This window comes from Microcebus murinus, chromosome 12 (assembly GCF_040939455.1).
Source record: "Microcebus murinus isolate Inina chromosome 12, M.murinus_Inina_mat1.0, whole genome shotgun sequence".
In the NCBI taxonomy this organism is placed as follows: Eukaryota; Metazoa; Chordata; class Mammalia; order Primates; family Cheirogaleidae; genus Microcebus; species Microcebus murinus.
This window is the reverse complement of record NC_134115.1, coordinates 10,109,257-10,133,988: the sequence shown is the minus strand read 5'-3', so window position 1 is coordinate 10,133,988 and position 24,732 is coordinate 10,109,257. Positions and strand designations below refer to the sequence as shown.

Here is a 24,732-nt window from a genome sequence, read left to right as displayed (position 1 = left end):
TGGGCAAGTGTAGGGAGCGTGGGTCTGCCTCCCATCTATTCAACTGCCTCAGTTTCTCCTTCGCACTTTGCCCATGTCTAATAAAAGCAAAAACTTGATGGATTAGAAATTATATTCACCTGGGTCCTTGGGAGACTGAGGCGGGAGGATGGCCTGAGCCTGGGAGTTTGAGACCGGCCTATGCAACATAGTGAGACCCTGTCTCAGAAAGGGAGGGGGGGAGACAGAGAGAGAGAGAGATCATGTTCGCAATTCATCCACTCAGTGTTCACTGATGCCTCTCCATCCTCCACTGTCCTCCCCCCCATTACCTGCATGCAGGAAGATTATGTGACCTTGGGAATGTCCAGATGTCACAATGGACAGTTACTCAACAGTTACTAAGCATTGGCACATGCCAGGTAGGGGCTAGGCCGTGGGGCTCCAGTGTGGAGACTCACCACGGAGATGGCCACGTGCACAGTCACAGAACAGACGGTAAGTGCGGCCACGCGTGTAGTCACGGGGTGTTGTAGGAACACAGAAAAGTGAAAGTTCAGCCAGTCTGGGCTTGGCAACAAGAGGTGGGGTGACGCGGGTGGTGGGAGAGAGACGGAAAGACGAGGTGGTGTTGGGGTTCATTTCTACCACTCAGCGTTGGGAGGCTCCTTCATCTCCTTCCAGGAGGGTCACAGGAAGCTGGGTCCCAGCTGTCACCGAGCCTGCAGTCTCCCTCCTCCCTTCGTCTTCACCACTGGCAGCCCTGCCCTGCTCCAGCCCTCTGTGCCTGCATCCTCCCGGCCGACCGTGTGCCCACGGGCTCTCGGCCCTGGCTTTGTGCTGCCCCCACCCGGTGTCCTTTCTCCTCCTTCGCCCTTGTCCAGCCTTGAGAGGGGACAGCCTCGCAGAGGCGAGGATCTGAAAGGAGAGGGAGGCAGTGGCAGGGAGCGTCCTCTCTCCAGGTGAACGGTGGAGGTGAATGCACTGGTCATCCACAGCAGCCAGGTGCTGGCTCTGCTTCCTGTCCCCTGTCCCCACAAGCCTGTCAGTCCTCAAGGCCACCCCTGAGGCCATGGCTCATGCAACTTATGATGTTCCCTGGGGACTGTTGGGACCCCAACATTAAGCACAGGCCGCTTTCCGTGGCGATTGTATTGGATGGAGTTTTACTGTTTCTGATCCGCCCCACCCTCTCCCGCCCTTCTGCTACCTGCCCTGCATCTCCCATCTTTCCTTCCCGTGTGCCGCCTGGCATTTCAGGCTTCCGGGAGCACCCAGAGGCACACCGTGGCCTTGAGGATGGCACACGAGGCTGAGGTGGGGACCCCGGCCAGGGTCTCCAGACTGGCTACACCCCACTCCGCACATTGGCCCGCTCCCTTCACGGCTTTTCTCGGGCATCAAAGGACGGAAGCAGAAAGGATTGTGCAGAGATGGGGGGCGCAGTTGGAGTTACTCATGGGAAACACGAAGGAAATCTGTCCCTCCTCCAGCCTGCTGCGCGCTGACAGCTCCTCTCCTGGGTCTCCACCGCCGGCGGCTGCTTCCTTCTGGGGTCCCGCCCGCAGCCCGAGCGCTGCCCCCACCGAGCAACTGCGGCAGGTGCGGATCTCCCCGGCCCACACCAGGTACCAGTGCTTTTCCGTTTCTGTAAGCCTGGCGTCCTCCGCCGCGCTGTCCTGGCGCACCCGGGCTGCCCCGCCGCGCCACTGCCGACGCCTGCGACTCAGCGACTCTGAACCGCGGGCGACACTACTCGACAAAACGCCCGTTACCGTGTTCCCTCCGCAGGGCGGGAGGAGGGCCAGGGCCGGTTGGCGCGGAGCCTGCTCCGAGAATGCCCCTGTGCCGCCCGCAGCTCCGCCCTGTGGCCGCAGGCTGCCTTTCTGGCGGGCCCCGCGCCTGGGGGCGTCGCGCCGAAGGTGCGCTGGCCCTGCCGTGAGCTTCGCGCCGGGCCTCGGAGCGCGCGAGGACGAGTGGGCGGGCGCTGCCCCCTAGCGCTCGCCTCTGCGAAGAGGGGCCGTGGGCGTGAGGGCGGGCCGTGCTAGTGGGCGGCAGTGGCGGCGGGGACTGGACAGCTGCAACGCACAGCGACCCTTCCTGGGCCGCGCACTCGATCCTCACGCGCCGCCGGGGGCGGAGCCGTGCTCACAGCCTCGCTCGGCTCGCGCGTGCTCCAAACACCCGGCCCAGCGGCTGGCGAGAAGGGCTTCGGCTCCGGAGCGTGTGCGCCATCCACGGCGCCCAGCTGGGGAAAACAAGTCAAGAGCAACTAGACAAGGTGGAAAACAGGAAGCGACGCTGAGGAGACACAGGGACACCATGAGAGAGGCTCAGAGCAGGGGGGTGACAACCGCGAGGGAACGGAGAAGCCCCGGGGGCAGCTCTGGGGGCTTTGCGAGCACGCTGCGGCGGTGGGGAGCAGGCGCGGAGCGGCTCCTGGTGGGGAGAGACCCGGACAGGCGCAGAGGCGCGAGGGCGCATGCGGGGAATGCCCAGGCGCCACGGCCCGGCGGAACCGCCGGGAAGGGCCGGGGTGGAGTTGGGGCTTGGGGCTGGGGATGAAGAACCCTGCCCCGGCCAGTGGGGCTGTCCGCCCGGGCCAGGGAAGCCCCTGAGGGTTTGAGCCAGTGCGGATCCGATCAGAACTCTGCTGGAGGAGGGGTAACCCAGAGCAGCTTATAGAAAGTAAAAAGCTGCAGCGTTGTGGATTTTTAGGACACTAAAACTGTTCTGTACAAGACTATAATGTGGACATATGCCGGTATACATTTGTCAAAACTCGCAGAATGTAGCACACCAAGAGGAAACTGACTGTAGTTAGTGATCATGGATCTACGTTGGCTCATCAGCCGCCACAGCAAGGGGAGCTGTGTGCAGGGGAGGGGCGTGCGGGAACTCGGTATTTTCTGACCAGTTTTTCTGTCCACCTAAAACTGCTCTAAAAAATAAATTCTATTAATTATTTTAGCAAGAAGTATTCCATTAAATCAGCAACACAATAGGGTAGTTGCTTACCCAAGAAAATTCAGGCTTTCCAGTATTGCATTTGAAAGCAATGATTTCAAAGGTGGGATTGCGAGTTTTATACTCTGACCAAGTTCATTTTTCCTACGAAAATTTCAGTAATAAAGGTTGCTCTTAACAGTAGAATGTGTTCAGGTGTAAAACCCACACATGGGGACGCAATCTGGCCTCTGCATCTAACATCTGCTCAGGATGGGTGAGCTTGTACCCCGCCCATCAGCACCAGTGGGGCAGTCAGAGGCGCCTCCCACTGTCTGTCCCTGAGGCCATTGTGACACAGCACTGTCACCTTCATCAGCTGTTGTGGTGGTAAAAAAGCCACCCGGCTGCTCTGCTCCTGGCCAACCTAGACTTTCCCCCCTCTCTGAGGTGCTAAGTCTGATTGCTCCATATTTTCAATTCTGATTGTTACAATCAATAGCAGCAAACCGTATTCCCCAGTGAACCCTGTTAGGTTGGACTCACCCCCGACAGCTGGAGCGGAAGGCCTGCACTCGCCGGGTGCCTACTCTGTGCCAGCGGCTGTGCAGGCAGTGGCTCCCCTGGGAAGACAGACAGACCTCAGGCTGAGGAATCATGGAAGAGCCAGGAAAGCCCATCAGGCCCTGTGGGGCGAGACCAGCCAAGAGCTAATGAGTCCAGATAAAGAACGACAGCCCGGAGAATTGGAAAACGGGGCGCATGTGGTCTCGTTGGGCTCGATGGCGCCTCACTGATTAGAAATGAAAGCCGACAGAAAAGACTTAAAGAAGCTGGCCCGGCCACAGGGGGATCCTCAGGTCCCTATGGGCTCTCTCCTTCCCAGAGTCTTGTCACTGAGACCAGCACCCCCAAAACGTGAAACCCAGTGATCTCTCCAGTGGGCCACAGGCACTGTGGGGGTTTCTGAGGGAAAAGCGATGTGCTGGCCTAAACGAGTAAATATAAGTGCAAAGTTAATCTGAGCCAAATTTGAGGACTACAACTCTGGAGACACAGATTCAAGCCGCCCTGCATATATCCTCCCATTATCAGCAGTTACAAGGGGCGTTTCAACCACTTCGGTACCAGCGACCAGCGTCCACTGCAGTCCACAGCCACAGATGAACGCGCACAGCGACTTTAGCCGACAGCCGTGATATGACTTTTCTAATTTTTCATTTATCAAAATAAAATTGTGAACATTTATAAATAATGTAATAAAAACATATATGTATATGTTACCTATTCTGATTTACAAGTAAAGCTGCCTGTAAAGTAAAACAAGCTTTCAGTGCGTTAAAGCTTTCCTCGTCACACAGGAGCAAAACGGGTCCGTCGTCCATGCACAGCACACACTACCGTGCGGACTGCGAGCGCCGGCTGTGGGCAAGGTTTTGGCCGGTGAGCGCCGTACCCAAGTGGTTAAAGGAGAAGGGGTGGTTCTTGTTTCTCAAGAATTTACATTGATTCGTAAAAATAGCAGAAGCCATCGACTGGCTGTACATTTTTCTTTGTACCATAAATTCCAGGAACATGCAGATAATGGGTGAGGATCACATTGAGCAACTATGGTAACATTTTAGGTAATTTATCAGCTAGTCTAGAAACTATAGGAAAGGAAAGAAAAAAAACAACCCAAAATACCTTTGAACAATTAGCCCCAGGTGTGACGAGTTAATGAGACAGGCCTCATTCTCCTGTCTCTCTGCAGATAAATTTCGCATTCCTCACATTCTTCAGACTGCCCTGGGCTACTTTTTTTTCTCAGATGTAACAGTTTTAGTCACAATTCACACTTTGCAAATGTAAGATTGTAATATTTCACAGAAATTCCACTTAACAGCTTTTGCATATTTAAATATTGAGCATTTTCCAATGTATTAATCAGATTAATCAGGACTATATTAATCATATTGTCTCAAATAATATTTAGTTAACAGGATATAGTTCACTCATACGTTGAAAATACCGTTGTCAAAAATGCATTTAAAGGCCAGGAGTGGTGGCTCACGCCTGTAATCCTAACACTCTGGGAAGCCGAGGCAGGCAGATTGTTTGACCTCAGGAGTTTGAGATCAGCCTGAGCAAGAGCATGACCCCATCTCTATCAAATATAGAAAAAATTAGCTGGGCATGGTGGCGCATGCCTGTAGTCCCAGCTACTTGGGAGGCTGAGGCAGGAGGATCGCTTGAGCTCAGGAGTTTGAGGTTGCTGTGAGCTAGGCGGACGCCATGGCACTCTAGCCCAGCCAACAGAGTGAGACTCTGTCTCCAAAAAAAAAGCATTTAATACACCTAAACTACTGAACATCATAGCTTAACCTGGTCTACCTTACATTAGCCTACAGTTTGGCAAAATCATCTAATGCAAAGACCACTTTATAAAAAGGTGTTGCATATCTCCTGTAAATTACTGAACACAGTTTACTGCAGGGCAGAGCACCTTTTGTTTGGGAGCTGCGGCCACTGCTGCTGCCCAGCGTCACCGGAGACCATCACACCACATAGCGCTGCCTGGGAAAAGATCAAAATTCAAAATTCAAAGTACGGTTTCTACTGAATGCATTTCGCTTTCGCACCATTGTAAAGTTGAAAAGTCAAACCACTGTAAGTCAGGGACATCTGGATAAGCACATGCAAACAATTAGCTTAATTATATGGCTTATCTGATGAAGGGGCTGGTAAGGGAAGGCAGAGGTGAGGAGGTGTCCTTTGCAAAAAGGACAAGCAAATTAAATTGCACCAAAACGTGCATGAGTGACACAGATCATATTTATGTATTATGGAGAAATATACAGAGCTGTGGGTTCTGAAGTCAGACTAACTGATTTCATCCCAGATTTACTACTTACTAGCTCTGTTATATGGGTCAGGTGCTTCCCCTCTCTGTGCCTCAGTTTCCTCGCCTGTAAAGTGGAGATTATAATTATATCCATGTCAGAGAGTTGTTGAGTAGATCAAACAGGATAATGCCTTTAGGGTCTTAGAACCACATGCAGCACACGGTAAATGTCCACAAAATGTTGGCTAGTTCTCATAGCCATTACCGATGGTCAGTGGCATCGCACGCGCATGCTGTGCTACCAGGGTTACCCACAAGGCGCGTCTGCTGAGAGCACTGGGCTGCTGCACTCACGAGCAGGCGCGTCTTTCCCGGACAGTGCAGGCTGCGTCCTGTAAAATCCTAACGGCCCAGATTCCTGTTTATATGTGCCAGGCAGGCCCTTCTGGCAACACAGGTTTCCCTCAGGCGGATCACAGTATGATTGATTAGTGTTTTTGTTTTGACTTTAAAATTTTGCTTCCTTTTTAAAAAACAACTTTATTAAGGTATAATTTACATAAGATAAATTTCTTTCCTTCTAGCATACTATCCAGTGATTTTTAGTAAGTTTAAGGAGTCGGTTCAACCAACATCATGATCTATTTTTGGCACTTTTCTGTCACCAAAAGAAATTGGTGCCATCTGCATTCACTCCTGCTCCTCTCAGGCAAGCTCTGCAGTTTGCTGGGAGCTCCGCTCCAGGCCACGGCCGGGCCCTGTGTGGACCACAACCGACACCTTACACGCATCCCCTAAACTAACTCCTCAGCGAAAGCTGGTGAGCAATCTTCCACAATGTGCAATTTCTGCAGACAGTAGAAAGTCATCTGTTTCTTTTTCTTTCTTTCTGATTTTTTTTTTTTTTTTTTTTTTTGAGACAGAGTCTCACTTTGTTGCCCAGGCTGGAGTGAGTGCCATGACGTCAGCCCAGCTCACAGCAACCTCAAACTCCTGGGCTCAAGTGATCCTCCTGCCTCAGCCTCCCGAGTAGCTGGGACTACAGGCATGCGCCACCATGCCAGGCTCATTTTTTCTATATATATTAGTTGGCCAATTAATTCCTTTCTATTTATAGTAGAGACAGGGTCTCGCTCTTGCTCAGGCTGGTTTCGAACTTTGAACTTGAGCAATCCGCCCGCCTCGGCCTCCCAGAGTGCTAGGATTACAGGCGTGAGCCACCGCGCCCGGCCTCTTTCTTTCTGATTTTTAAAATGTGTTTTTTTAATTCCAAAAGTAATAAATGCTCATAGTAAAATACATAAAAGCACAAAGAACCATAAGGAAGAAAATATAAATTGCCCATAATCAATCCTACCACTAGATGGAACTGTTAACATTTTTAAGTGAATCATATATGCTTTTAAAAAATAAAATAGGATTATATTATAGATACCTTTTTAGAATCTATTTTTGTTTAGTATAAATACTATTTTAAAATTTTCCTGTTATTAAAATTTCTGTATAATTTTGTGATTTCTGCCAATTTGTTCAATGATGAGCTCATCATTGGATATCTTTTCCCATTTTTTTTCTGTTATATGTAACACTTTTGAACATCTCTGGAGATCAATTTCAGCACACATCTTTGTCATCTGTTACACTATACTCTCTCAGGCTAATTTTTCTAGTTTTAGTAAAGACAGGTGTTGGGGTAGCTTAGAAATGTTAGGGTGACCTAGGGATATTGCTGGCATAAGAACCTCTGCGGATGTGACAGTCTGCGTAGGTGTGGCTGTTTTCCAAAAGGTAAGAATATTCCAAGGGCAGGAGGAACTGAAAACAGTTTTTCTCCTGGGGCAGAAAACTGCTCTAGGACTGCTATGAGGAATGCCCAACCTGCTGGAAAACTAGCCTGGCTGCAATCTCAAATGGATGTACTTGTTGAGCTTTAGGCTAGAAATAGCTTTGATATGTAACGGAGATCTATAGAACATTGTTTGCCTGTGGGATGTCTTTAGAACATGTTTGTTTGTATGATTTACGATGATCCTTTGTTCTTGGGATGAATAAATGCAAGTAATAAATTATTGTCTGGCTCTCAGTCTAGAAAGCCTTGAGTCCCTTGACCCTACTCTTTGTCTTCTGTCTCTTTTCTTATTCCTGCATGACGCCCTGTTTTTGGCCCTGTTTTTGGCCTTGTCTGCTGGGAAATTCGCTCTTGCTCAGGCTGGTCTCAAACTTCGGAGCTCAAGAGATCCTCCCGCCTCAGCCTCCCAGAGTGAAAGTGTGTTTCTTTTAGTACTTAGTTATGTCTTCTTTTTTGATCTACTCTGACAATCTCTGTTTTTAATTGGTACATTTAGGCCATTGACATTAAAAGTGATTATGATATAGTTGTATTCCTATATACCATGTTTTTACTGTATTGTTGTTGTTGTTATACTTGTTCTTTGTTTCTATTTTTGTCTTCCACACTTTCTGCCTTTTGTGGTTTCCCACAAATTCTCAGTCATTGTGGGGAAATTCTCAGTAATCATTGCTTCAAATGTTTCTTCTCTTTCTTTCTCTTTCTTCTCTTCTGGTACTTCCATTATGCACATGTTACATCTTTTGTAGTTGTCCCAATATTTTTGGATATTCTGTTTCAATTTTTTTTTTTTTTTTTTTTTAGTGATTTTTCTCTTTGCTTTTCAGGCTTGAAAGTTTCTATTGACATATCCTTAAGCTCAGATTCTTCCTCAATCTTGTCCAGTCTACTAATGAGCCTATCCATGGCATTCTTATTTCGGTTATAGTGTTTTTGACTTTTAGTGTTTCTTTTTGATTCTATCTTATAATTCCTATCTCTCTGCTTACATCAGCCATTTGTTCTTGCATGTCGCCTACTTTTTCCATTAGATTCCTTAGCATATTAATCAGTTGTTTTAAAGCTACTATCCGATAGTTCCAACATTCCTGTCATATCTAAGTATGGTTTTAGAGCTTGTTCTGTCTCTTCAAACTTTACTTTTTGCCCTTTTGCATGCCTTGTAGTTTTTGGTTGAAAGCTGGACGGGATTCTTGTATTGGTTTCTGCTGTGGTTCCAGGAGAGATTTCTGCTTTGGTAAGCTGTGATCCTCTGTGTTTGCCTGTCTGTCTCTCCAATTTAAGGGGCAGCAGTTCGCCTGGGACAACTTCTCTGTCAGATCTAAAAAGAGTTATTGAATTTTCATTTTTTTCTGCTTTTTATTTGTTGTTAGGAAAGAGCGGCAATTTCCAAGCTCCTTACATGCCAGACCAGAAACCAAACTAGAAGTTCCTTTTGCCCATATTTCAATTGGATTGTCTTTTTATTGTTGATTGTGTTTTTTATACATTGCGGATACAAGTCCTTTGTCAGATGTATGAATGACTTGCAAATATTTTCTCCCATTCCGTGGGTTGTATTTTCATTGTTTGGGTTTTTTTTTTTTCCACAAAAGCACAAAATTATTTAATTTTGATGAAGTTCAATTTATTTTTTTTTCTGTTGCTTATGTTTTAGTGTTGTATCCAAGAAACCATTGCCTAACTCAAGGTCACAAAGACTTACTCCTATGTTTTGTTCTAGGAGTTTTATGGTTTCTTAACATTAGGTTTATAATCCATTTTAAGTTTTTATATAAGGATTGAGGTAGGCTGTCCAGCTTTATTCTTTTACATGTGGATATTCAATTGTCCCACGATTATTTATTTATTGAAAAGATTATGTCCCCCCCCCCCCTGAATTGTCTTGGTAACCTTGTCAGAAAATCAGTTGACCATAACTGAGTTTTCTCTAAATAATTTTTAATTTTTCTTTTTATTTTCATTTCCTATTATTTATGTTTTGCTTTTATATGACACAACAGCTATTCAACATGGTGTTTCTTTCAATTTCATCTGTAGTTCTATTATGGTTTTTTTCTTTTTCTTTTTTTTTTAGACAGGATCTTGCTCTGTCGCCCAGGCCAGAATGCAATGGTGCAATCATAGCTCACTGTAATCTCAAACTCCTAGGCTCCAGAAATCCTCCTGCCTCGGCCTCCCAAGTAGTTGGGACTACAGGTGTGTACCACCACACCCAGCTAATTTTTTAGTTTTTTGTAGAGATGGGGTTTCACTATATTGCTCAGGCTGGCTATTATGTTTTTATTTAGATTGGCATAAAAAAAGAGGAAAGACATTCTGGTTGATTAAATGAGGAGTCAGAGTGAACACAGGCTCAAAGCAAGAATGCATGGAAGCACAGAAGATTGTTTAAAAAAAATGAGTTGGTCTAGCTGGCTGAAATTGAGAGAACATTTATGGCATTGTGGCAGCACTGATATGTGCTTTTTAAATAATGGTAAAGTAGATTGTAGTTTAGAAGTAGATTGTGGATAGCCATTGTAAGTCTGGTCAAGGAGTTTATAATTTATCCTAAAAGCAAAAGGAATCAACATTCTTAAAATGTCCATACTACCCAAAGTGATGTATAGGTTCAACACAATTCCCACCAAAGTAACATCATGTTTCATAGACCTAGAAAAAGCAATCCTAAACTTTATGTGGAACCAAAAGAGAGCCCAAATAGCCAAAGCAATCTTAAGCAAAAAAACAAATCTGGGGCTAGGCATGTGGCTCACAATCCTAGCACTCTGGGAGGCCAAGGCAGGAGGATCACTTGAGGTCAGGAGTTTGAAACCAGCCTGAGCAAGAGTAAGACCTTGTCTCTACTAAAAATATAAAAATTAGCCAGGCATAGTGATATGCACTTGTAGTCCCAGGTACTTGGGAGGCTGAGACTGAAGGATTGTTCGAGCCCAGGAGTTTGAGGTTGCAGTGAGCTACAATGACACCACTGCACTCCAGCCAAGGCAACAGAGCAAGACTCTGTCTCAAAAAATCTGGAGACATCACATTATCTGACTTCAAATTATACTACAAGACTATAGTAACCTAAACAGCATGGTACTAGTACAAAGGTAGACATATAGACCAATGGAACAGAATAGAGAATCCTGAAATGAAGCCATATAGCTACAACAAAATGATCTTTGACAAAGCAGACAAAAATATATACTGGATAAAGGGCACCCTGTTCAATAAATGGTGCAGGGAAAATTGTATGGCCACATGCAGGAGAATTAAACAGGATCCTATCTCTTACCACATACAAAAATTAATGCAAGATGGTTTAAAGACTTAAATATAAGGTTTGAGACCATAAAAATTCTAGAAGAAAACATAGAAAAAGCTCTTCTGGACCTTGGCCTAGGTGAAGAATTTATGACTAAGACCCCCAAAGCAAATACAGCAACAACATAGATAAATAAATGGAATTTAATTAAACTAAAAAATTTCTACACAGCAAAGGAAATAATCATCAGAGTAAATAGATAACTTACAAAGTGGGAGAAAATATTCACAAATGATACATTTGACAAAAGGCTAATATTCAGAATCTGCAAAAAACTCAAACAAATCAGCAAGAAAAAAGCAAATAACCCCATTAAAAACTAGGCAAAAGACATGAACAGATTTTTTTTCAAAAGAGGATAGTTAACAAGCATATGAAAATATGCTTAACATCACCAATCATTGGTGAAATGCAAATTAAAACAACAATGAGATACCATCTTACCCCTGTCAGAATGGCCATTATTAGAATGTCATAAAACCATAGATGTTGGCATGGATGCAGTGAAAAGGGAACACTTATACACTGTTGGTGGGAATGTAAACTAGTACAACATCTATGGACAACAGCATGGAGAATCCTCAAAGAACTAAAAGTAGACCCACCATTTGATCTAGCAATCCCACTACTGGGTATCTACCCAAAGGAAAATAAGTCATTTTACAAAAAAGGCACCTGTACCCAAATGTTTATTGCAGCACAAGTCGCAATTGCAAAGATATGGAATCAACCTAAGTACCTGTCGACTGATGAGTGGATAAAGAAAATGTGGTATACCTATACCACAGAATACCACTCAGCTATAAAAAGGAATGAAATAATGCCATTTGCAGCAACTTAGATGGAGCTAAAGACCATTATCCTAAGTGAAGCATCTCAGGAATGGAAAAACAAATACCACATGTTCTCACTTATAAGTGACAACTAAATGAGGGGTATATATGGTCACAAGGTGATGGAATAGATGTTGAAAACTAAGAAGGGGGAGGATGGGAGGAGGGTGAGGAATAAAAATGTGTCTATTGGTTACAATGTACATTATTCTGGTGACGGGTACACTAAAAACCCTGACTTTAACATGATACAATACATGCATGTAACACAAAATACCTATACCCCTTAAATCTATTGAACTTTTTTAAAATGAGTGGATAGTTAATAGTTGACATGGAGAAAAATTAGGACTATAAAAACTACACTCTTAATAGAATTGATGGTTAACAAGTCACTATTACCTTCAAGAATTCAATTTTAAGGCTGGGTGTGATGGCTAATGCCTGTAATTCTAGCACTTTGGGAGGCCAAGGCGGGAGGATTTCTTGAGGTCAGGAGTTGCATGAGATCAGTGGGTTGAGACTAGCCTGAGCAAGAGCGAGACTCTGTCTCTACAAAAAACAGAAAAATCAGCCGAACATGGTGGCGCATGTCTGTAGTCTCAGCCACTCAGGAAGCTGAGGCAAGAGGATCTCCAGCCCAGGAGGTTTCAGTGAGCTATGGCTACACCACTGCACTCTAGCTGAAGCAACAGGGCGAGACCTTACCTCAAAACGAAAAAAAAAAGAAAATCAATTTTAGTGCATCAGCTAGGGTGGAAGCTAAATGTAATTATACAGAAGATTAAATGATGAGAATATAAAAATAGCAAGTACTCAGGTAAAGAAGAGACACAGGTCCATAATTGGTGGCAGGAGGAGAGTTGAGAAGTTGTATTTTTCCCCCAGATGGAAGAGACTTTGCACGTTTGTAAAGAGGAGAATACGCCATTGGGGAAACATGAGATTGGAGATAAGAGAGAGTGATAGAGCAGCAGGAAGGAAGAAAAAGAGTCCTTGTTGAAGGGGGGGGGGACAATGGCGGGGGAGATAGTCCACAGCAGTCACGAGGAGGATGAAGCACACGCCCGCGGGGGAGAGGAAACTGACAGGAGATGAGCCGAGAGAGCTTTTCCTCCGGGACTGGAGGGAAGGGGGGAGTTGGCTGTGGGCGCGAGTGGAGAAGAGGGCCCCACCCCCGGGAGCTCGTGTGAGGGGCCCTCGCTCTTCTCGGCAGCAGCAGAATTCACTGTGGGAAGTTGTAGGGCAGCGACTGGTGAGTAGAGTGCTCAGGAGCCCCAGCAAGAGCTGCGCTGGGGGCTGGCTCGCAACAGGGCGTCGCTGTTCCCGCGACTTCCCCAGGAACGCTCTCCGGGAAAGGCCGGACGGAAGGGCGGCTGAGGTGTGGGCATTGGCTTGGCTCGGGCAAAAAGCCTGAGGTTAAAAGGATGAGGTGAAGTCAACGTTAAAGTGTGGGAAAGCATCTTTGGCGAATGATCTGTTTCAGCATTCTGAATCCTACACTTCAGTGAGAGGGAGACGGCCCCAGCTGCAGCTCAGAGGAGCCGCAGGAGCCTAAACCCCTCTGTGCCCCGTGCCCGCCGTCAACGCCACTGCAATACCGGGGTGAGCCCACGGTTCCTAAATGTTGCTTTGAACACGTGTGTGGAGAGCGGCAGGATTGACTGCTGAAGTTGGACGGCATCTGCCCGAGTTGGCACTGCTGACTGAAGTCCTGTGTGTGTGTGTGTGTGTGTGTGTGTGTGTGTGTGTGTGTGTGTGTGTGTGTGTGTGTGTGTGTGTGTGTGTGGGGTTAAATCGCGCCCTCTTCTGCCAGGAGGAGAAGTGAGAAGATTTCTTGTCCCAGGGTGATGGGAGAAGGCAGCCTTCCGTGGTGGACAGCACTGCTGAAAGGTAGCAGCGGTGGCTGGCTCGAGGACACTGAGAGGTTTTAGATGAAGCAGGTTAGAGAAATATTTAATCTTGCAGGAATCAAGTCATGTTTGCTGGCTAGGAACAGACAGGTCTGTGGTGGGCATGCTGCACTGTATTCCTTTTTTTGCCCCATACATTGATATAGTAATGTCAGTAGTGACTATCACAGACAATGCCTATATATATATATACACACACACACACACACACACACACAAACCTAGAATGGGTTTTTCTACTTTGGAATGAGGGAGGAATGTAATTGTTTTTGCTTCATCCCAAACACCAAATGAGTGTTTCATCTCAGACACTCATGTCAGTGGCTGCAGCAGCCAGTCAGGACACAGTGGTGCTCAGGAATACATTTTCCCTCCACACACTCCTTTACTTACCAATAAAGGTCTCACTGGATAAGTTAAACCAAGAATGCAAAGTGTCATGGGGTTTATCTGTATTCATTGCTATATAACAATCCACTGAAAACTTAGTGGCTTAAAACAACAGTAATTCATTATTTATCATCACTTTAGAGTTGGCTGGCTCAGCTGGGAGGTGGTTCTTCTCCATTTGGGATCAGCTGGGGTCACTCGTGTAGCTGTAGTCACCGAGACCTGGGGCCGGTGGACCCAGATGGCTTCGCGTACAGGTCTAGTGGCTGGTGCTGGCTGCTGACCTCACATGGTCTCTCCAGAAGGGGCCTCAGACCTCTCCTCGTGGTGGCCCAGGCTCCCAAGGGTGTGAATGAAGTAAAGCTACAAAGCTTCTGAAGGCCTCACAGGACGTCACTGACATGATGTCACAGCTATTGGTCAAAGCCAAGCATAAGGCCAGCCCAGAGTCAAGTGTGGGAGGGGACCTAACTGCCACTTACTTATTAATGAGAAAAATTGTGAAGATTCCATGGCCATTTTTAATCCTTCACAAAGGGTTTAAATGAACTCTATCTGCAAAATGCCTAGTAGAGTATCTGGCACAAAGCACATTACTTCAAAATGCTCATTATTTTTATTATTATCATTACATATGAGCCTTTTTCTCCTGAATAAAAAACACTTTTTCTGCATAAGGAAGTACATGAGTTTTTCCTCAGATGAATTGAAAATTAATCAAAATATGTAAGCCAAAAATAAAAAACAATTCGTATAAGGTTCATGGAACTAGTATTAAACCTGAATATACATGTTACAAAGAATTTGGGATGTTTCAGAGAAAATGTTTGGTTGAAACATGATAAATTTGGCAGACCTAGACTAAAGAGAAAAACAAAAGAAAAATTTAAATGATATAAAATCTTAAGAGTGTCCCACTCACAACGTTTGAAGATTTAAAAAGTGTTAATCCTCTCCCTTTGTATTTTATCTGAATTTTGATCCTTGATTTTTGTTTTTGCCTATGCTGTTTTTGTAGGAGTTAGAGAATAAAACCCCAGCACAATGTTCCCACTGAGAGATGCCAGCCTGGCTGGAGACAGCACTGAGTCAGCGTTGCCCCGATGCTCGGTATGTGCTTACAGGTTCATAATGCATGCAGGAAACTTTATATTCAAGAACTGTAGAAATTCAAGCTATTGAATACACACCTGGGGGCTACAGCGAGCACCAACATTCCACTTTCAGTGACTTAGCATTTTTTGTTGGGCAAAACAGAGCTCTTCCCAGGTCAGGTGAGCGCGAGTGCTGAGCCGTTTTCTCGATAGTAGTATGGGTTTTAAAGAGCTATTTGCCAACCTTTGTTCACTTTCTATTTGTTGCCCTTGCAGTAGAACCAACTAGGATTAGAAGGAACCCCTGAGCCAGGCGTGGTGGCTCACACTTATAGTCCCAGCTATTTGGGAGGATCATTTAAGCCCAGGAATTTGAGACCAGCCTGGGAACTCAGGGGTGCCCCATCTCAAAACAAATAAATAAATAAAGGAAAGGAAACTCAGCACTGAGTTAAGTGACCCAGATTTTGACTGTAACTTGAGCCTTCCAGTTTAATGGCCCCAGAAGCCTCTTTAGGAATGATGGGCTCTGTAGGCAGGATGCTCTAGAAAACAAGACTTTATTCCTTCAATATAGGATTTTAGACAGGAAAAGATACTCTGAGAAATAATTTATTGTTTTTCTGCCAACGACTATTCCCAAACAACACTCCACAAACACAACCATTTGCTTTGGTAAAGTATTCCAGTGAATAACGATTATTACAGCCTCCTGTGCACTGCCTTCCTGAACATTCTGAGCTCTCTGGAACCAGGATGAAGTGTTAAGTCTAGATGACCTGGCCGTCTTTCTGCTCTGAAAGAAATGTAGCATTATTCAAAACAAGCAAAGGTCATGACCTCCGGCAGCTGTCTGTCTCCAAGGTCACTCATAGAGTTTTAGAGTTGAAAAGATCTTCAAGACTTCTGAGTCCAAGTGTAAGTGGCTCATTTTATAACAGGGAGTTTAAGAGACGTGTTTAAATAATACGTCTTTCGGGAAAAGAATCTGAGATTTGACCTTCTGGTGTCTTTTCCACGGGGCCACTGTTGAGTTGGTTTAGTCAGGCAGAGAGCTTCCAGAGAGAACTGCTTCTGTTTTTGTGGTTGTTTGTTATCTTCCTTGTTTCAGGGTCCGCCAGCCTATTACATGTTCATCGATCTCATGACTTCCCACTTTTTCCCCCACAGCTGCCAGAATTATATGAATTAGTGAAGAATTTCAGTAAGAAGAGCAAGAAATCAAATCTCCTAAAAACATGTGGTATTACACTTGATGAAGCACAGAAAATGCTTACTGAAAACCTGAACACCGCGGCCTTTGCCAGGGGCGCTGTCACGGTAAGAGAAGATCCCCAGCGTGTTTTCACGAGCAAGACGGTGAAAAAGGAGGAGGAGAAGCAGGTGGAGGCCATGGCGGCGCTCCTGCACCGCACCCTGCTGGCGGGCTCGCAGTCGCCAGAGGAGCAAGGGCTCGCCCGGTCCCGGCAGAGGCTGTGGCAGTGCGGAATCCCCGCGCCTGCGCACACCTTTCCTCGCGAGATTCTTGAGGAGCACGCGAAGGCTATGACCCGGTTGGCCAACCTGAGGAAGCTTCAGAGCACCAGAGTTTTATGCAGGCTAGGCATTCCCAAGGTCACCCCGGAAAAGTCCACCTTTGAAGACAAAATTCCTAAATACCTCCTAGTTGACTCAGGTAATCTTAACAGATGAGGCCGTGTGGGAGAAAGGGAGTGGAAAGATTACGGCAAATTTACATCAGTTTCTACAGCAGAAATAGTCAAATGTTGACCCATGGAAATCTTGCAGTTCTGGGCTTCATAGCTGCTGCAGGAGTGGCGATACAGTGCACAACAGAGAACATGAAATTCCAGGCTCGAGTCCCAGAGTCGTTCTTGAAAAGGTGTATTATTTAGATACATCACTTAAACGCTCCTTTATGAAATGGGCCGTTTAGACTTGGACCCCAAACCACCCACAGCTCTTTGTTTCTTGTTACATGAAGTTAGCTGAGTATTATCTTGGCTTTGCTGCAATTAAGGGACGTTTTTAGAGATCTTTTTGTTCATGGCCCTTTATCCTTTCCTTACTTCTATATCTGGGCTTTCAACAGAGGCCACAACCAATGGGAAGGAACTCTCATTTCTGATCCTTTAATGGAGAGGGACCCATAAAAGGCTGGAGGCCACACAGGGAAAGTTAAATACATAATATATATGATGCTAACTTTTAACGAGAAGGGAATATTTTATACTTCAGGTCTCCATATTATGTAATTGAAGGGAGGTAATATTTGTCATTCTGAGGAGCTATAAAAATAGATTAAATTAACATTTGCACCCCTCTGAAGTAAGTTCTTGATTCAAGATAAGACCATTTTCACAGCAAATATGTTGACATCATCATTTTTATCTTGAAGGTAGTGGGAGAGACAGAAGGAACAGATTTAAAGGAACAGGTTGACTACTCTGAGCACATTTGGTCCAAAGAACCGAAAGAGCCTTTGGTGTAACTCCTGACATTGACATCTTGACAGCGCTTACTGCAGGTTTCAAATATGACTTTGATAGAGTTGTATTTTGTGTGTTTTGGAGAATAGGCAGGGGTAGAAATCAGAGCAATTGTAGGGCTGGCTTAGGTAATCTGCAAACTATACGAGTAAAATCTGGGACCAGAGAGGGAAAAGCATGAAAAGCAAGAGAATCAATAAGAAGAACTAGTCAGGCTGGGCGCGGTGGCTCACGCCTGTAATCCTAGCACTTTGGAAGGCCGAGGCGGGCGGATTGCTCAAGGTCAGGAGTTCGAAACCAGCCTGAGCGAGACCCTGTCTCTACCAAAAATAGAAATAAATTAATTGACCAACTAAAAATATATATACAAAAAATTAGCCGGGCATGGTGGCACATGCCTGTAGTCCCAGCTACTCGGGAGGCTGAGGCAGTAGGATCACTGAGCCCAGGAGTTTGAGGTTGCTGTGAGCCAGGCTGACGCCACGGCACTCACTCTAGCCTGGGCAACAAGTGAGACTCTGTCTCAAAAAAAAAAAAAGAAGAAGAAGAACTAGTCAAAAACCTATTGAAGAAGAATTCTGGATGTTGCATAGGATCTTGAACATTTATGACTTTGCTTCCGATAGGGGTGAGTTGTCCTTTCTTCCTAATGCCTGTGTTACCTGCTGTCTACCTAACTTCGGGGGGGTCTCTCGCGTGGCCTCCCCAACTCTGAATTGGAGTCTCTTCTCTGCCTACATGACCCTCATTTCCTGAGATTCTACAGGGCAATTTCTGGGACAGGCATCCATATGTAGGATATTCAGTGATTCCTTAGATTTAATTGATATTGCAACAATTCATCTTCTACTCAGTCCAGAAGAACTCTAGGATTCCTTGTATGCCAAAGAATACTACAGGACATATCCCTACTAACACCAAGCCTTGGGGGAGGAAAAAAGAGGGGGTGTTGCCATTTTGCTCTTCTCCTATCCTATGAGCCTCTCTTGCTCAGGCTAAATCCTGTACAATCATGTAGGTTAGGAGTGTGTTTTACCAAAAATAACAGAGAAACCAAATAGGGGTTGTTTTTCTTACATATTTAAAATTCTGAAGGTAGGAAGACAAGGGCTGGAAAAATGCTTTTTATTCGTTTATTTAATGGCCCCCTTGTGATTGTACATATTTGTGGGGTACAATTTGATGTTTCCGTATATATCTATGTTGTCCAATGTTCAAATCAGGATATTTAGCAGAACTATCACCTTATGTGCTTATCATTTCTTTGTGGTGAGGATCTTCAAAAGCTGCCCTTCTAGCTATTTTATAATATACCATATCCTGTTGTTAATCATCCTCACCCTACTGTGCAGTGGAACACCAGAACTTACTCCTCCTATCTAGTTGCACCTTTGTACCCATGGACCCACCTCTGCCTGTCCTCCCCGCCTCTCTCTCCTCCCCAGTTTCTGATGACCATGGCTTTACTCTCTGTGCAACAATGCTTTCTGACGTCTCCCAGGACCCAGTCTCCACCATCGTTTTGTGTGTGGCTTTTATCTTCATGTCTAACAGACATCTCCTTCATCTGTAGGCGCTATGGCCACATTCCAGGCAGGAAGAGGTGGGATAGGACAGAGGGCCACATTGGTATTTCTGTCCACTTTTAATAGTGAAGAAATGGTTTTCCAGAACACCCCTTTTCAGATGACTTCTTCCTACACTTTGTTGGCCAGAATTGTGTCCAATCATCACTCCTTCCTGCAAGGAAAGCTGGCAAATTGAGTTCTTAGTGAGCCCTCGCTGTAGCAGAGGTAGGCAGAAGAGGATATATATAAAGACTCCCTACCAGGCAGACCCAGGGAGGCTGACTAGGGCAGCGGCAGTGCCTGCTCAACCCCTGAAATGTCACAGGCAACCTACTGAAATGTCACCACCCAAGAAGGATGGTACAGTCACCTACCAGAAATAGACCAGCCCTCTGCTTATCCGCTGTACCTGTTATTCTCCTATGCTCTTTATACTGATCTTGGCTCTGTAGTCCCTGGTTTTACACTCAAGCCACTGCCTCAGCCTTGCTTCTGTTGTTGTTTTTAGCTTTACAGTGTATTTAGTCATGAAAGGAGCTGAAGGGAAGGGAAAAGGGGATGTCTGCTGAGTGGGGGAACATGCAATTTATCTTGGGTTGGTTCTCCTTGGCTCAATGGTTCCTTGAAGGGATTGAAACTACTAATGACACTCCAAGCTGGTAGGCCCTGAAAGAGTATGGGAAACAGCCAAATTCTACCTGAGATACTGCCCTTTTATACTCAGGGCTTACATTAGCATCTTGAAGCAAATGACACTAAAACAATCTATATACTTCTGGTCAATCTTCCTTGTTATTTTAACCACTTATTAGGGTCCTTCTGTCCTCCCCGTGCGGCTCAGTGCCCTGCAGGGCTCTCCATTTGCACATGCTGTTAGTATCCAAGCGCAGAGTGAGGCGCTCCACCTACCTGCCGAGGCCCTGCAGGGTCCACTCAAGCCCAGTCTGCCAGACCCACCCACTTTCCTATTTAGGAGAGGGCTTCAGGTAACATCATAGGGTCTCCCTTTGTTTATAAAGCTTTAAAAACAGCTTTTTGCCAGAAAGAGAAGGAGATTCAAGTTCATCAGAAGTTTATTCTGTCCATGAAGCATCTCTGTGTAACGGGAGGTTGAATAATAACACAATGTGATTCTTTGAATATATGATTCTTTTCAGAAAAACAATTCTTGGATCTAAAGGATCTGGAATGGAGATACTTTAAAGGTCTTGCAAAGTGGAAGCACACTAGGAGGCCTTCGTTGCTAGACATAAAATACGACACTGAGAAGAGATTTGTAGAGAGCCAGAATACGCCTGGGATCATTTTCCCCCCTGTAATTCGTAAATCATTGGTTGTTTATCCTAAAATTATTTGTCAAAAAGAAGGAACTAGTTCTCTTAAATGAGATATGTAGTTTATTAAAATATTTTACATGTATATTTTTGCTTTTGAGAGCATTCAATCTACACATAAAAAGTAAAGAAGCTGAGTACCCAATAGAATATCTGAACTGAGTCTATACAACACACGTGCAAGGTCCAAAATTAAATCATTAATATGGAATAAAAGATCCAAGTTAATCTGCTAATAAATGTAAGACTGGTTTGGACCTATGAGACCCATCTGGACCAGAGCTGAAGCAAATATAGATCATATGAAAAGAAAGAGTCCATATGAAAGAGAACTCCGAAGCAAGAATGGCTCTTTAAGAAATTTTAAGCACATAGGGAGTCCATCATGATAAAAATATTTCATAAATTCAGCAAATGAAAGAATTAACACCTGTGGATATAGAGATCAATCTGAGAACTTTAAAATAATAAATTAACTGCTCAAAGACAAAGGAAGGAAGTAACATCCATTAAACAAGAACAAGATTTGGAAAGGAACAAATTAGAAATCTTGGAAGTAAGAAATATAGTCACTGAAAATAATAACAACCCTCAATAAATTATCCCAACGCTACACTGGATATTTTTGAATAGAGAGGACTCATGAGGTGGAAAATAGCACTGAAAAGCTTCTAGATCGAAGCATGGTAAGATAGAGAAGGAAACGTAATGGAGGGTAGAGTAAGAAGCTGAGAAATATATCCAATGGAATTTGCAGAAGAAAATAAGCAGAATGAAAAAGATGTGATGTTTGAAAATAAAATGACTGCAAATTTTCCAGAAGTGAAGAAACACAAAAGCTTGAAGTGAAAAATCTCATTGAGTTACTAACAAGATAGTAAAGATAAATCTCTAGAAACACTGTAGCAGAACTGTAAAACATTAAACAAAAAAGGAAAATATAATCTACAAAAAAGAGATGGATTACATACAAAGAAATGACAAATTGACAGCATAACTCTCATGAACAAGAGCTGTCAGAAGGTGATGGTATTGTATATGCAAAATGCTAAGGGAAAACAACTGTCCATTTGGAATTCTGTAATTAGCCAAATTCTCTTTAGAGAGTAGAGGTGAAATAAATACATTTAAAAATACATAAGTGCTCCGAATTGTTTACTATTCACAATCATTTACTAAAATTCTAGTAAAGTATGTACTTTAGCAAGAACTCAGAGGAATGCAAGCAAGAAATAATCATAAGCAATTAAACTGTTAATAATATGTGTGTATAATTGTGTAGATATTAAAATATATTTCTGGATTCTATTTCCTAATATTTTATTTAGAAAATTTGCCTCTATATAAGTGAAATTATTTGGTCATTTCCATTATTTGCATTATTTTTCAAAATCAGATTTTGTTTTGTTTTGTTTTGTTTTTGAGACAGAGTTTACTCTGTCACCATGGGTAGAGTTCATTGGTGTAATCATAACTCACAGCAACCTCAGACTCCTGGGCTCAAGCAATCCTCCTGCCTCAGCTTCCCAAGTAGCTGGGACTGTAGGCACACACCATGACACTTGGCTAATTTTTCTAACTTTAGTAGCAATGGGATCTTGCTCTTACTCAGGCTGTTCTGGAACTCCTGAGCTCAAGAGATCCTCCTGCCTCAGCCTCCCAGAGTGCTAGGATTACAGGCGTGAGCCACCGCACCCAGCCTAGTCATGATATCTTTTCTTCCCATTTTTATTATGAAAATGCTTAAACATTTATAAAAATAAATAGAATTGTATAATGAACTGGCACATACCCATCATCTAGATTCAATAGTTATTAAGATCTTACCACATTTATTTCATCTATTCCTTTTGTTGTGTTTGCTGTTTCTGCTGAAGGATTTTAAAGCAAATCTTAGGCCGCATGTCTAAAATGTCACTTTGGTGTGCATCTTAGAAAAATATGGACTGTTTTTAATAACCACAATAACATCCTTTACCAAGAAAAATTAACAATAATTCCTTGATTCTATTTCCTCACTGCAACCTCCAACTCCTGGCCTCAAGCTATCCTCCTGCTTCAGCCTCCCAGAGTGCTAGGATTACAGGCATGAACCACCACACCCTACCACGTGATACCATCTTTGTATCCATATTCAAAATATGGATACAAAACTGTCTCAAAACTGTATTGTCTCAAAACTGTCTTTTTCTAGTTGGCTTGTTTAAATCAGAATCCAAGCAATATCTAAAGATTGTATTTTGTTGTTAGTTCTCTTAAGGTTTTTTGAGTCTAGACCAACTCCTCATTTTTGTAATGCAATTGACCTACTAAAGAAATAAGTCCTTTGTCCTGTAGAAGGTCCCACCTTCTAGATTTGTATCCTTATGGTGCTTGTAACTTATTCTTCTATCATATAGATTTAGTTAGAAATATATCTATAGGAGCCAGGTGCAGTGGCGCATACCTGTAATCCTAATATTTAGGCAGCAGAGGCGGGAGGATTGCTTGAGTTCAATACCAGCTGCCAGACCCCTGTCTCAAAAGAGAAAGAAATCTACAAATTTATTTCTTGTAAATTGGATGTTTGCTAAGGCTTGATTAGATTCAGGTTCACTGCTTAATGGAAAGACTATTTCATTAGGTGGTGCTGTGTACTTTAGGTTGTAAAGGGTCGAGACATTGCATACCTGCAAGGCCCACACCCCAGTGAAGCCGGGGTCGAGATATTGCACACCTGCAAGGCCCACACCCCAGTGAAGCCGGAACTAACATCCGGCTTCTGGAAACTGTTGCTTGCTTGCCATGGAAACCGTTGCTTGCTTGCTTGATTGCGCCAACTTTGCATTGTTCGGACCCCTGTATAGTGGGGCTGCCAGCCAACCAATCATGTTAAAGGTCAATGCATGATCCACGCGTGATCAGCCACTACATAGCGTATGCACCATAGGAATAAAAGGCACGCTGCAACCCCAGTCGGGGTCCTTGCCTGCAAGAGTGACCACTGCATTGGTGCTCTGGGGCTTGGACCCTGGCTAGCCAGAAAATAAACCTCCTCTTGTGTAATTACATCCTGGATGTCTCTGCTTTTCTGTCCGGTGGGGCTGTAAAAGGTCGGTTCCTAACAAGGTCTGCAGTCCCCAGCCCCTAGGCTGAGGACTGGTACTGGTCCGTGGCCTGTTAGGAACAAGGCCACAGAGCTCCACCTCCACCCCTCCCCCCTCATCTGGAAAAATTGTCTCCCATGAAACTGGTCACTGGTGCCAAAAAGGATGGGGACCGCTGCTTTAGATTGCTTCACAGCAGAAGGCAAATAATGTCTGGTTGTCCCTCTTTTAAGTTTCAAGTAAGTGGTAACAGAATGACGCCTCTGTTATATAAAGTCCCCCATCGACTTTTCATCTAGTGGCTTCCATCCATTGATGACTATGGTAGTGTCCAAGGCAAATAAAATATAGAGACGCATTTCTAAATCTAAAATATTTTCTTTGGGAAACAAGAATTGCAATTCAGGGCATGCACATGGAACAGATGGTCTTCAGTATGTCCGAAGAACAAAGAGAAGGTTGGCGGTTTTAGAAAAAGGAGAACTGGGAAGTACTGTTCTGAAAGAAAGTTTTTTGGCACTGGTAAGGTTTTGAGGAGCTGACCAGCTCTGACTGGTGAGGGACCCTGGCAAGTAAAACTAGTCTGAGAGCCCAGCAGTTCGCTTCAGCAGCTGTTAGATAAAACAGGTTTCTGGTTACAGCAAGCAGCTTCAGCAGCCAGGCCTGCAGAGAATTACATTCTGGGAACCAGTTCTGTGCCTTGAGGGCTTTCTCCTTCAGCCCCTCCACTCTGGTTTAGTTGGGTATGACAAGAATGACCCAATTTATATGATCACCATTCACAGCAGCCTCTAAGAGTTCAGAGTGATCCCCACCTCCTGGTATTTACACCCTTGTAAAATTCCCTTCCCTGAGTTTAGCCTGGACTCGAGACTTTTAAGAGTAAGATGCAGCAGAGGTAATGGGATAGCAATTCAAGACTAAGTCACCGGAATCCTGTGGCTGCTGTCTTGGGCATCCTCTCCTGCTCTCTCACTCGCTCGCTAGCTCTTAGGAAAGCCAGCTGCCATCTTGCCAGGTGCTCTAGGAGAGGCCCACGTGGCAAGTATAACTGTTTCCGTGGCAGCCAGCAGGGACCTGAGGTCTGCCCACAGCCACGTGAGGGAGCTTGGAA

General features: G+C 44.5%; 1 protein-coding gene across 4 annotated transcripts; it reads left to right on the top strand.

Annotated features, from left to right (window-relative positions):
* The first annotated feature begins 389 nt into the window (after positions 1-389).
* On the top strand, positions 390-21,673 carry LOC105855625 (uncharacterized). 4 transcript variants are annotated; one of them, XM_076008521.1, is made up of 7 exons: positions 395-477; positions 1,473-1,607; positions 13,231-13,349; positions 13,561-13,687; positions 15,066-15,157; positions 16,312-16,816; positions 20,356-21,673. In XM_076008521.1, exons 5-7 carry the CDS (start codon positions 15,092-15,094, stop codon positions 20,583-20,585), a joined length of 801 nt encoding a protein of 266 aa, XP_075864636.1. In that variant the 5' UTR covers positions 395-477; positions 1,473-1,607; positions 13,231-13,349; positions 13,561-13,687; positions 15,066-15,091; the 3' UTR covers positions 20,586-21,673. The 4 variants fall into 4 exon arrangements, with proteins under 4 accessions (XP_012592144.2, XP_075864636.1, XP_075864637.1 ...); XM_076008522.1 differs by lacking the exon at positions 13,561-13,687; XM_012736688.3 differs by lacking the exons at positions 13,231-13,349; positions 13,561-13,687.
* The last annotated feature ends 3,059 nt before the right edge of the window (positions 21,674-24,732 follow it).

Excerpts from the sequence above, each read along its gene's own strand:
- LOC105855625 (XM_012736690.3), top strand. The coding sequence starts at position 15,092 with ATGTTCCCACTGAGAGATGCCAGCCTGGCTGGAGACAGCACTGAGTCA. Across the intron at positions 15,158-16,311 it reads CAGCGTTGCCCCGATGCTCG|CTGCCAGAATTATATGAATT; the intron begins GTATGTGCTTAC and ends TTTCCCCCACAG. Across the intron at positions 16,817-20,355 it reads ATACCTCCTAGTTGACTCAG|AAAAACAATTCTTGGATCTA; the intron begins GTAATCTTAACA and ends GATTCTTTTCAG.